This window comes from Grammomys surdaster, unplaced genomic scaffold, assembly GCF_004785775.1.
Source record: "Grammomys surdaster isolate TR1022 unplaced genomic scaffold, NIH_TR_1.0 213, whole genome shotgun sequence".
Taxonomy (NCBI): Eukaryota; Metazoa; Chordata; class Mammalia; order Rodentia; family Muridae; genus Grammomys; species Grammomys surdaster.
In genome coordinates this window covers 2,966,472-2,979,515 of record NW_021604658.1, presented here as the reverse complement: position 1 = coordinate 2,979,515, position 13,044 = coordinate 2,966,472, and the positions used below count along the sequence as shown (strand labels likewise).

Sequence of the window (13,044 nt, the reverse complement as noted above, 5' to 3'; positions counted from 1 at the left end):
TTATTTAAAACTAAATGACTGGGGAGTGGTGGTATGCTCCTTTAATACCAGCTTTCCAGGAGGCAGAGGCAACAAATCTCTGAGTTTGAGGCCAGCCTGTTCTACAGAGCAAGTTCAGGACAGCCAGGGCTACAGAGAAACACTGTCTCAGAATACCAAAAACCAAAACAAACCAAAACAAAAATTTGTTTTAGTCTGACTTCCAGTTATAATTGGGTAAATATTAAATATTTTCCTAAGAATGCATAGTTCTATAGTACTTTCATGTTTTATTTTACAGAGACCAGAGTGTATTCGACTTTATACACCACCTTTTATTCTGGCTCCTGTGAAGGACAAACAAACAGAACTAGGAGAGACCTTTGGAGAAGCTGGACAGAAATACAATGTTCTTTTTGTGGGCTACTGTTTATCACATGATCAAAGGTGGATTCTTGCATCTTGTACAGATCTATATGGAGAACTTCTAGAAACATGTATCATTAACATCGATGTTCCAAATAGGTACTTATTTCCTTAAACATGGTTATCCCAATTTAGAATGTTATTATATGTCCACGTGTACAAATAAACTGTTTCATATTAAGTAAATAACCATTTGAGATATATATATTGTTGAGGTTCTGGGTATACTTTTATCTACATTTTATAGCTACTGCTTATAAGGTATAATTTAGATAATGAAAAACAATTTTGGACAGGTACATGTCTTTAATCTCAGCTTTTGGAAGGTGGAGACAAGTGAATCTTGGAGTTCGAGGCCAGCCAGGACTACATAGTAAGATGATCTCTCAAAAACAAATGCTCCTTCTCCTTGTTAATCTGTTACACAGATAAAAAAAGATTAAGGTCTTTAACTTTTATGTTATAATGCTTGCAACAATAATTTTGGATGAAGAATTTGAAACTTTAGGGCCTGGCAATTAAGAGTTTCTTGACATCCACATCTGGTGGCTCACAACTCCTGTCAACTCTGACTTCCATAGGCACCTGCACTCCATAGGCATTCATGTCCACATTTACCTCTCCTCCTGATACATATAATTAAAAAATAATACAAATCAAATACAATTTTTTAAACATCAAGTTAGCTCTTTTAAAAAAGAATCTTTTAAAAGTGAATCTGCTAAGCTGAGAGTGGAGGTGTACACTTTTAATTTCAGTACTTTGGAGGCCTAGGCAGGCAGATCTCGGAGTTCCAGGATAGCCATGGCTATACAAACATATATATATATACACATACTTAACTGCTTGTAGCATAAATTCTACAATGGCGATCTACCTACCTACCTACCTACCTACCTACTTACCTACCTACATGGGAGAATACAGGCTTTATTTTCCTGTGTAGGCTCTACTTTATAACTGTTTAAAGGAACACAGGAGAGCCAATATACTCAGTATAACCTTTGAGGGGGGTAGTCAGCAACCTCCCTCCCTCCTTTCCTTCCTCCTCCTTTCTTCCCCCTCTCTTCTTTTCCCTCTCTCCTTCCTTTCCTCCCTCCCTCTCTCCTTTCTTCCCTCCCTCCTTCCCTCCCTCCCTCCCTCCCTTCTTCCCTCACCTCCCCCCACCCCCTTCTCATTTTTTTGACAGACAGGGCCAGTATAACTGCCCTGGCTATCTTGGAACTCTGTTTGTAGACCAGACTGGCCTCGAACTCACAGAGTTCTTCCAGTCTCTGCCTCTGCTGAGATTAAAGGTATGCACTACCACTCCTGTGTAGTGTTTTTAAAAATCTAATTCTTTCTGTTTGTTTTTTGAGACTTTTGTGTGTGTGTGTGTGTGTGCGTGTGTAGCCTTGGATGTCCTGGAATGCACTATGTAGACCAGATTTGCCTCGAACTCAAAGGGATCCATCTGCCTCCTCCTCCCAAGTGCTGGATTAAAGGTGTGTACCATCAATGCCTGGTTCAAACTTAATTTTCTTTAAATACTTTTTTGAGTGAGATAGTTGCATTAGTTATGAGATAATTTGGGAACAGTATGCTTCTCTGTGAAGGAAGAGAACAGATGTCACCACTGTCAGGCTTAGGTTACCAGTTTACTTTGTTAATCAAAAGGTAGAAATGGGGAAGGAGAGACAGCTCAGCATTTAGAATTACATTTAGAGTTATTATTTTTTAATCCCTGCTCCCCTGGCTATTCTTGTAGAGGACTGGATTCCATTCCCAGCACCCACATTGTGGCTTACATCTGCTATAACTATAATTCCAAGGAATCCAGTCTTCTGCTGTCTGGGCACCAGGCACACCTACGGTGCACATACATACATATATAAAACACCATGTATAAAATAAAATAAATCCTTCCATCAAAGTAGAACGGAACTCACATGATGGAGAGAACCACCTCCCAAAAGTTGTCCTCTTTGTACTTGTGCCATGGAATGTGTATCCCCACACAAATGAAGATTTAAAAATAGTTATTATAAGATGTGATTAGACCTGTTTTTAAATACCACCCCTTCCTGGTTTCTTACAGGTAGGTTATATGATATTGGGAAAATCAGGCAGCGAAGCTATAGCTTGTTGATCTGTAATGTCTGTAGAGTAGTTGTCTCTGCTTCATCAGTGTGTTCTGATGAAATGAGTGTTGTGTGTACAGCACCTTGGCTGTATATTTGTAGCAGAGTCCGTGCTAGGTCAGGGCTGTGTTACAAGCTTGACTACCTAATGAAGTACGTGTATTAGAAAACATAAAACAGTGTTATTTACTGTGAGAAATTTAGTTTGTGTTGGATATTCTTTACCTTTTGAGGTGTAGAGATTGGTTTAGTACATACTGTTAGCCAAAATTGGACGACAAATCATTTTTTTCAATTCTTTACCATGGCATTGTGCATGTAGTAGCTGCAGTAGTGAGAGTTGCTGACAGTTTGTAAAGCTTGAAGTATTGAACTTTAAAAAATAAAAGTACCTGGAATAGACAGACAGTATTTTATGGTAAATTTAGGCTCTTAGTAGGTAAACTGAAAAAATTCTATTAGGCTAAGTGTGTATCAAACTATATTTTAAAAACTTATTCATGGGTGTTCATAGAAGTCAAAGGACAACCTTCAGAATCATTTTTCAAGAGCTTTCTATCCTTCCTTCTCTTTGCTGCAGACTCCAGTCTGGACTTTGTCAACTAGGATAGCCTGACTGGCTATTGAGGTCAAGGGATTGAGCTCTGTCTCTCTGTCTGCTTCTCCAGCTTGTAATTAAAGCTACACATTTATTTTCTTTGGTTCTGGGAATGTAACTCAGGTTCTAATGCTTGCAAGGAAAGCATGTTAACTAATTAGCTATCTTTTCAGGTCTGTAATATGTATTAAAAACAAGAACAACAAAATAATCCATAAACTTCAGCCTGAATATGATATCATCTATACATGCTTCCTGCAACTAAAGCTAAAACAGTAGGATGAATTACTTGAATTTAGAAATTTAAAACCAGCTTGTGCAAGATGTAGAGATTCCATATCAAAAATTTAGGACCTTGAGTGGTAAATATGTATCATTGGTATTTATTTTTGTAAAGGTTTGAGACATTAAAATTAAGTCAAGAACAAGGAATTAGGGGCATATATGCATATCATACACAAGCTCTGCGGCCAGCCTATGAAACAGAAGAAAATAAAATTGATGGACCAGTTTGTCATACATTTTAGCCATCTTATAAAATTTCATCATGTGAAGTTTTGAAATATTTATAACCATTTCATTTAATAGGGCCCGTCGGAAAAAGGGTTCTGCTAGAAGATTTGGTCTACAGAAACTCTGGGAGTGGTGCTTAGGACTTGTTCAGATGAGCTCGTTACCATGGAGAGTTGTCATTGGTCGTCTGGGTAGGATTGGACATGGAGAATTGAAAGGTGAATTGTGCTTTTACCCATTTTTTTTTTAACTTTGTTTTATGTTGATGTATATTTGGTTCAGAGAACATTAAATAACATGTTGAATAAACTGATAAAGGGCTCAGCACCTTCTAGAGGGTGCGGGTTTGCTGTCTAATGCTCACCTAGTGCCTCACAACTGTCTATAACTGACATTTCAGGGGATCTGATGCCCTCTTTTAGCCTCTGCAAGCACTGCATATGGGTGGTATACAGGCATATATGCAGGCAAGATACTCATACATATGAAAATAAGGCTTAAAATGCTAAGGATTATTAGTAAAAGTTTTTTTTTAAATACAAGGAACTATATAATATAATAAATATAACTAATATCTATTATATGTATTATATAATTATATAATTTATATATAATTATAAATATATAAGTATATATAACAATTTTATAAATATATAATCATAATTATATAATATTTTATACACACACATACACTGCCTTGATACTGAAGGTAAGGAGATAAGTTATGTCAAATACCATCACATTTAAAAGTTTTAACTTGGTGATGACCTCTATATTAGAAATACACTGATTTAAAAGGTGTTATATATTTCTCCTTTGTTGTAACCATGACATACTCTCATAACAGAGCAGTGACTTTAAGTACTGTTCTCTCCTCTTGATATCCACAGATTGGAGTTGTTTGCTGAGTCGTCGAAACTTGCAGTCTCTAAGCAAAAGGCTCAAAGACATGTGTAGGATGTGTGGCATATCTGCCGCAGACTCTCCGAGTATCCTTAGTGCTTGTTTGGTTGCAATGGAACCCCAAGGTTCTTTTGTTATCATGCCAGGTTAGTTATGTTCAGTGTATGTCAGATTTAAATATCATTGTACATTTAACTTAAGTGTTGCATAAAATTCTGCACTTACTAAAAAGGAAAAATACATTTCTCTTTAGATTCTGTGTCAACTGGTTCTGTTTTTGGAAGAAGCACCACTCTAAATATGCAGACACCTCAGCTAAATACCCCACAAGATACATCCTGTACTCACATCCTCGTGTTCCCTACTTCTGCTTCTGTGCAAGTAGCTTCAGCTACTTACACCACTGAAAATTTGGATTTAGCTTTCAATCCCAACAATGGTAAGTTAGTTGAGCCTTAAAATTTTTATTTTACTTGTTTTGAGATCATGATCTTGCTATATAGCCCTGTTGGGCCTGGTACTTGATATTTAGCCCAGGTTAGGTCTTGAGCTTCTAGCAATCTAGCAATCCTCCTGTTTTAGTCTAAAAGTGCTGGGGTTATAGGCATGTCTAACTGTCGCTGCTTTTTTTGTGTGTTTTTTGTTTTGGAAACAGGGTCTTGCTGTGTTGCTCAGGTTGGTGTGGAACTCCCATGCTCAAGCCACCCTCCTGCTTCCAAGTAGCTGGTACTGTAGGCACATACCACTCTGCCTAGGCTCCAGATTGTTTGTTTGTTTGTTTGTTTTTTAAAACAAATAAACAGTGGGAGTTTTTGTGGGATGAATTGCATGTCCTCAAATTAAGAAAAAAAAAGTTTGGAGATAGAGTTAATTATATTGAGAATGGAGAATTTTATCATCTATTATACAAGTGGGACTTAAAAGCAATAGCATGTATCTTATAACAAGGAAGCAAAGAGAAAGCTCAGTATTTACCCAATAGGAAAAAGCTGTTGGATGGAAGAAAAGGATACAAAGTCAAAGAGAAAGGCGGTGAGCCAAAGCATGCAGTTCACATCACTGGAAAAGAAAGGGAAACAGATTATTATTAAGGCTTTTGCCTCCCAAACATTAATGAAAATATATGTGTCTTCTTATTCCAATAAGTGCATGGTAATTTGTAAAGTGGCTCCAGGTAATGACTACACCATTTTATACTGTATCAGGTTATTGATATGAATTCTGTAAATCTTATTTTGCGGAGTTATTGGTCATAAGTTGCTGTATATTTATGCTGTGCTTTTGAGCGTCATGTATTTCTCCATATATCCAGTCTTATCTCTGCCCCCTTAGTTTAAGCCTTACTACAGATTAAACCAAGGGTTTTTTGAATACTAGTCAAGATGTACCTAGCCCTTCTTTGTCTGTTTGCTTAAATAAGGCCTTATATAAACTGCTAGAATGTAAATGTAATTTAGTGAACCTTTTAGGTTGTGTTTAGTAGAAGAGAAAAAAAATAGTGTTTTTTGTTACTTGAAACTTTTTTTTTTAAAAAAAAAGTTAATCTCCAAAGGTGCACATATATTTTAATAATGATTATTATTATTTTGTTTTTCAAGGCAGGGTTTCTCTGTGTGGCCTTGGCTGTAACTCGCTCTGTAGACCAGGCTGGCCTCAAACTCAGAGATCCTCTTGTCTCTGCCTCCCACATGCTGGGATTAAGCATGTGTGCCACCAGCGCCTGGAATACCTCATCATTTTATTCAATTATTATGTAATAGCTTAAATATTCTACTTTTTTAAAGAATAGGGCCCTTTAAAACATATTTGCATTTCTTGCTATCTTTGCTTTTTTTTTGTTTTTATTTAAAGATTTATTTATTTATTTTATGTATGTGAGTACACTGCCGCTGTCTTCAGACACACCAGAAGAGGGCATTCAGATCCCATTACAGATGGTTGTGAGCCACCATGTGGTTGATGGGAATTGAACTCAGGACCTCTGGAAGAGCAGTCTGTTCCCTTAGTCACTGAGCCATATCTCCAGCCCGCTATCTTTGCTTTTTACTGGTTGCTTTTATAACATTATTAACTCAGTAGCTTAAGAAAACAGAAGTTTGTTATATTGTAATGCTCAAAGTCATTCTCATGAGTTAGTCTGGGTTTCTTGTTGATCCTTCTAACATCTCAGATAGCCTTATTTCCTTGCCTTTGCCAGCTCTAGAGGCCATGCTAGTCTTTGACCCCTGGCCTTTCTCTCCATTTTGAGTGACAGCAGTACTTACTTCTTTGTCATCCACTCTTCTCTTTCCTTCATATTAGTGCTCCTGTAGCTGGGGTTGACTCAGTGGTATAGTACTTACCTGTTATTTGCATGGCTCTTAGGTCAATCTGTAGAACCACATTTAAGAAAAAAAGAAAATGACTTGTATGATTATAGGGCCCATAGGTAAGTTCAGAATAATCTCCATATAGGTCTCTTTAGATTGACTGCTTCTGCAAAATCCTTTCTGTGGTTATTGGCATAATACTTGGCACATGGTTGATGTTCAGTAAATGTTGTTCTCCTTGACTTATTTTGCTTTAAGATATTTTTTGGTGGCTTTTGTTTTTTGAGGCAGGGCCTCTCTATGTAACACTGACTATCCTGGAGCTCACAGAAATCCTCCTGCCTCTGCGTCTGAGTGCTGAGATTAAAAGCAAGCATCAACATGCCCTGGCTGTTGTTTTGAGATAGGATCTCACTGCTTGTAAAGCCCAGGCTGGCCTATACAGACCAGGTTGGCCTTGAACTCATAGCAGTCCTCCTCATCCAGCCTTCTAAGTCGTAGGATTATGGGCATGAGCAATCATCCCTTGCCAGTCTCATTTTGGTTAAAATTTATTTTAGTACTTTAATGTTAATAATCATGATATACAGAAAATAGAATATTTCTTTTCCCTATACAGATGGAGCAGATGGAATGGGTATCTTTGATTTATTAGACACAGGAGATGATCTTGATCCTGATATCATTAATATCCTTCCTGCATCTCCAACTGCATCTCCTGTACATTCTCCAGGCTCTCATTACCCCCATGGAGGTGATGCTGGCAAGGTAAGTCTGTTAAAAAACAGTTTCAGTGTATAGAAATACCATCTGTCAGTCCATCCACCAATCCATCTAGGGATTATTATATGAAATAGAACATCTTTTCCCTTTGAAATTAGCAAGAGAGGAATATCAATTAAGCTCATGTACTTTAATTTAGCCATTAAAGCTTTTTTCTGCAATGATCTTCCTCCTTCTACCTCAGAAGTGTTATAGTCGCAGGCATGCGCTGTCTGCAGCCTTTTTCCTGTGTTTTTTTGAGTTGGAGTCTTTGTATGCAGCTCGGGGTGGCTTCTAACTTGTGAGCCTCCTCTGTGCTGGGATTGTACCAATGTCTAGTTCTTTTTTCTTGCTTTTTTTTAAACAGAAGCACCACTAATTCTATGATCAAAACTCATATGAAATTCTCAAAGAACTAATAAAAATGTGGGAGAAAATCCATTTTTACTGTCTTATCACAGTAGAAGGATTAATGGTGCTTGAGGTACTGATGTAATGAATATTTTTATTACGCATTTTATTTTTCTTTCGTCCATTTCTTTAAAATAAATGCTGAGAAATTCATTCGTCAATTCAAAGGGAATGGATAAAAGTCCATGGTACTATAATGTCTTCCAAAACACTGTTTAAGTTCATGACATTTTATAAATAGTGCTGTGGGAACAGAGAATGGAATCTGCCTTTTGAATTGGGGCGAGAAATTTGTTGAACAAGTATTTTTTTTTCCTTTCTTTTGGTTTTTTGAGACAGGGTTTCTCTGTGTAGTCCTGGCTGTCCTGGAACTCACTCTGTAGACCAGGCTGGCCTTGAACTCAGAAATCCACCTGCCTCTGCCTCCCAAGTGCTGGGATTAAAGGTGTGCACCACCACCGCCCAGCTTTGTTGAACAAGTATTAGGACATAAGTGACATACTCATTTTGTCTCACAGTTTTCATAATGATATTACCTCATTTAGTTAATTACTAGGGTTGGAATTAAATTTAAATGTCACCCGTGTTAGACAGGTGTGCTGCTATGGACCCACATCCTCAGCCCTCTTTTTATTTTGAGCTGGTTAGTCAAGTTGTCCAGGCTAACCTTGAACTTACCTTGTAGCCCAAGCAGGCCTTTAACTTCTTTTGATCCTCCTGCTTCAGCCTCTGAGTAGTAGATATTATTGGCCAGGTGAGACGTAGTACTAATTGAGACTCTTAGTATATGACCATTTAATTTTTAGTATTTTATGTGGTTTATTGAGATTATGTGGTAATATGAGATTATTGTCTTAAGTCATTTGTAATTATATTTGTTGTCTAGAGATGTATTGAATGAAGTAATAAAACTCTTGTCTTTTTAAGGGTCAGGGTACTGATCGGCTACTTTCAACAGAATCGCATGATGAAGTAACTAATATTCTTCAACAACCATTGGCCCTTGGATACTTTGTATCAACTGCCAAAGCGGGTCCATTACCTGACTGGTTCTGGTCAGCATGTCCTCAAGCACAATATCAATGTCCCCTTTTTCTTAAGGTATTATTATTTCTGTGCTAATTCCTTACAAATCCTAATTGATAGTTTTTAGTCCTAAGAATTACTGAAATTGCATTTAAAGTTTTATGGCTCATCTGAATTCCAAGTTCTTAAATGCTTTGTTGTTTGTATTTCTGTAAATGGTGTCATAAAGAAATTTAACTAATATGAAACACATAAAAAATGTTATATGAAGATTGACTGTTATTCTTAAAGTCAGGCTCCTGAAACTCTTGCTTTTACATTGTATGTTCAATGCAATATAGATGCTGAGAGCCTACAAGCACTGTCCTGTCTCTTTCTGTTCTTATCCTCCATCTAAATATATTGTAATTTTGGAAACTCACTTATCTAAAGTCATAACTTTGTAGTAGACATCAAGAGTAAAGGGTCTTTAGTGATAATTATGTTATTTGAATGGAATCATACTGCACTCCTATTTTATCTTCTTATTTTGAGGATTAAAAAATTTGGCAACTTTATAATACTTAGTTTTTGTTTACCTACTCTAAAAAGTTTCCTTTGTATAAATTACTTTTGAGTAGGATGAGTGTGATAGCCCATGGTTTTAATCCCAGCATCCGGGAACCAGAGGCAGTAAAATTTTTGTAAGCTTGAGGCTATCCTGGTATACATAGGGAGTTCAAGGCCAACCAGGGATACATAGTGAGACTTCTGTCTTAGAAACAAGCAAATAAACAACTAGTTGAGTAGGTTGGGCATGGTAACTTGGGAGGCATAGGCAAGAAGTGTACCCAGGAGTTGAAAGCTAGCTTGGTTTATAATGAGTTCCAGGTGAGCCAGTGGGAAGTAGCTAGACTTAATCAAAACATAAACTGGTGAGTAGATTTTAAGAAGTGAGATTCTCAGACCTATAGATACTTATTTTTTCAACCTTCATTTTATAGTCTAAACTATCAGATGATGAAGTAAAATGAGTTATGAAAACCCTCTGTGATTGATTGTTAGAGTTGCTTCTACTGTTACAAAATAATAAATGAAGATCTGACTCACACAATGTAGAAACTACTGTAAATGGGCTCTTCACATTTCATTCAGGTCAGGTGATAACACTTTAATTTCTTGAGGTTATATTTTAGTAGTTTCTTGAGATTATATTTACCCTGGATGTATATACCCCATTCTGTGAAAGCCATTTGTGATTAAACAATGGGCTTCTGTAGCACACTTACAAAGACTACTATTCTGTAGCACACTTATGAAGACTATTAACTGTAGTTAATAATCTGAGTGATTCCCCCCCTCCCTTTGAATGTGAATTAACTATGCTAGGCAAGTACTCTGAGCTCTTCCTGCCCTTGAATTGACTATTAATAAAAATAGTAGTTTATCCTGTGACTTTTATTCCTCTCCCAGATGTTCATTGGTCTGTCATAATCTCAATTCCATGAACATCTTCCCAAGGGTTTTTCTCTAGAATCGTAGGATGGAGTCTCCACTAAGCAGAGTTCCTTGGTTCTTTGGGAATTGCTGCCCATGCTGTCTCCTCCCATGTATAGTCACAGAACCCGTGTGTACACTAAAGTTCTCAGAAAAGCAGTAAATAACTTTGCTTATCTAGCAGTTTCCAAAGTTAGTGTAATACCTATTTGTAGTTCATAACCTTAGTGTTTCAGGGCACACTTTTGTTTAGTAAACACTCTTATGAAAAGTCCAAGGGACTATCCAGATTCTTTTCTACTCAATATTTGTTTACAGAGAGGATAGTGTAAAGTGAGCATTCACCCTCAGATACAGTGTAACAAGATTAGGACTTCTGGTTCTGAATCACAGGTAAGGCATAACTTAATGTAATTTTGTTCACTTTTTTTTTCATGTATCCCATTTTAGTTCTGTACTATAGTCAATAAAACTACGTTATATATTTCTTTTTACTTGAGAAATGAGTTGGTTCTAGATGGATAAAAATAATTTTATTTTAAGAATTAAATCAGCATTCATTTACTTTGTAGTGATTGGCGAAGTGAGACTCATTTATAATTCATAAATCCAGAATTTACAAACAGTTCAAACATATGTATTTTTGGCTATATTTCTGTATATACTTTATAAGAGCCTATACATATATGCAGTTGTGATAGAGAATGCAGATTTGTATAAAGAAGCACCTTTAAAGAATATAGAGAACACTGTGAAGGATTCTCTGTGGTGAGCACCCCCACTGTATCATGGCATTAATACTAGTATATAACTTACATACTAGATGATTAATTTTACTTAATTGAAATGTGAAAAATTGTACCACATTCCTTCTGCCCACTTCTCATTGCTATCTCTAAATGTGTGTGCAGTTGTATATAAGTCTCTGTTAATAAATGTATTGCACAAGCAGGCATGTGTAGATTATATTAATTGTTAAATGTTCATCAAGAAGCAGTTTTGTTAAAGTTACAGCTTTGCAAAAAAAACATATATATATATATCAGGATTACTCCCTTGACATATTTTTTTTTTCTATTTTATTTTATTTTTTAGCATTTAGTTCCTAAGTGTGGCTGTGTGGTCTCAAATTTTGTGTAACCCAAGGACAGGGTACACTCAGGCTTATGGGTTCAGTGTTTCCTTAATCATGCTTTATATATATACCTGGGCAAATTATATTTAGATGTTAGATGATAACTGTACAGCTTCTTTAAAAAAAAGATTGCTATATATTAGATACAATAAAGCCAAAGTAAAAATTGTAGAGAGATACAGTGTAAGTTTTACACCTTAAAGTTTCCATCAAAACCATGAGTTTTTATAGTTGCTCCCACAGATAACACTCTCATAAGATCAGTTTCATCAAGATAAATTCATTGGGAGAACACAGTGAAATTAAATGATGGTTTCTCTCCCCGGCTGACTGATTCCCTTCCCTTTCTAGGCCTCTTTGCACCTCCACGTGCCTTCAGTGCAATCTGACGAGCTGCTTCACAGCAAACACTCCCACCCACTGGACTCAAACCAGACTTCAGACGTCCTCAGGTACAGCCCTCAGGATGCTAAATGTTCTCTGTTTCAGCTTGAGCAAAAGAGATGGTTGTTATTAAATATATTTATTCTTTTGGGTAAGAGTTCACAGGAGCTGGGCAATGGTGGCGCACGCCTTTAATCCCAGCACTTGGGAGGCAGAGGCAGGGGGATTTCTGAGTTCGAGGCCAGCCTGGTCTACAGAGTGAGTTCCAGAAAACAGAGAAACCCTGTCTAAAGAGTTCATAGGATTTTATTTTTGAATCATTGGATGAATTGTACTTTTAAATGCTTTCAGATTTAAGTCACTTTTTTTTTCCTTTTTTTTTTCTTCTTCTCATGATATAGACAAAGCACAGGGCCTGTGCTTGCTGACAAATTGCTCTACCTCTGAGCTAAACGTCATTTAGTTGATTATTTCTTAAAAACAATTTTATTCTTTTTATGTTAATACGTATGGGTTTTTTACCTGTATACATGTCCATTGCGCCAATGGAAGCCAGAAGGCATCAGATCCCTACCCTGGAACTGGAGTTATAGACTATTGTTAGCAGCCATGTGGGTGCTGGGAATTGAATTCTGGTTCTCTGGGAGAGTTTTGCTCTTAAGCATGAGTCATCTCTCCAGCCAGCCCCAACCTCCTTAAATTATTGAGAATGAATGCTTTTCTAATATGAGTAAATTTTTGAGATCCCTTCCCCCGACCCCCAATTTATTAAAAAAAAGGGGTCTTATGTATCTCAGGCTAGCTTCAAACTTATGTGGTGAAATCTATTCCTTATCTATTCTTTTTATTGTATGATTTTTTTCCAGACAGGGTCTCACTGTATTGCTGTGGTCTGCCTGAAGCCAGGCTTTCCTTACACTTAACAGAACTTGATCCACTTCTTTCATTCACCCATATGCATGCTTGCTTTCTTTCCTTCTTTCTTTCTTTCCTTCTTTTCTT

At 36.8% G+C, this 13,044-nt stretch overlaps 1 protein-coding gene across 1 annotated transcript in view; it reads left to right on the top strand.

The window, feature by feature from the left end:
* Positions 1–13,044, top strand: part of Med13 (mediator complex subunit 13) — a 90,171-nt gene that overhangs the window by 75,430 nt on the left and 1,697 nt on the right. The window contains exons 23-29 of the mRNA XM_028772392.1: positions 281–504; positions 3,712–3,854; positions 4,527–4,685; positions 4,793–4,978; positions 7,468–7,616; positions 8,949–9,122; positions 12,010–12,110. Of these exons, the coding sequence (XP_028628225.1) occupies positions 281–504; positions 3,712–3,854; positions 4,527–4,685; positions 4,793–4,978; positions 7,468–7,616; positions 8,949–9,122; positions 12,010–12,110 (1,136 nt within the window). The remainder of the gene's footprint in view (positions 1–280; positions 505–3,711; positions 3,855–4,526; positions 4,686–4,792; positions 4,979–7,467; positions 7,617–8,948; positions 9,123–12,009; positions 12,111–13,044) is intronic.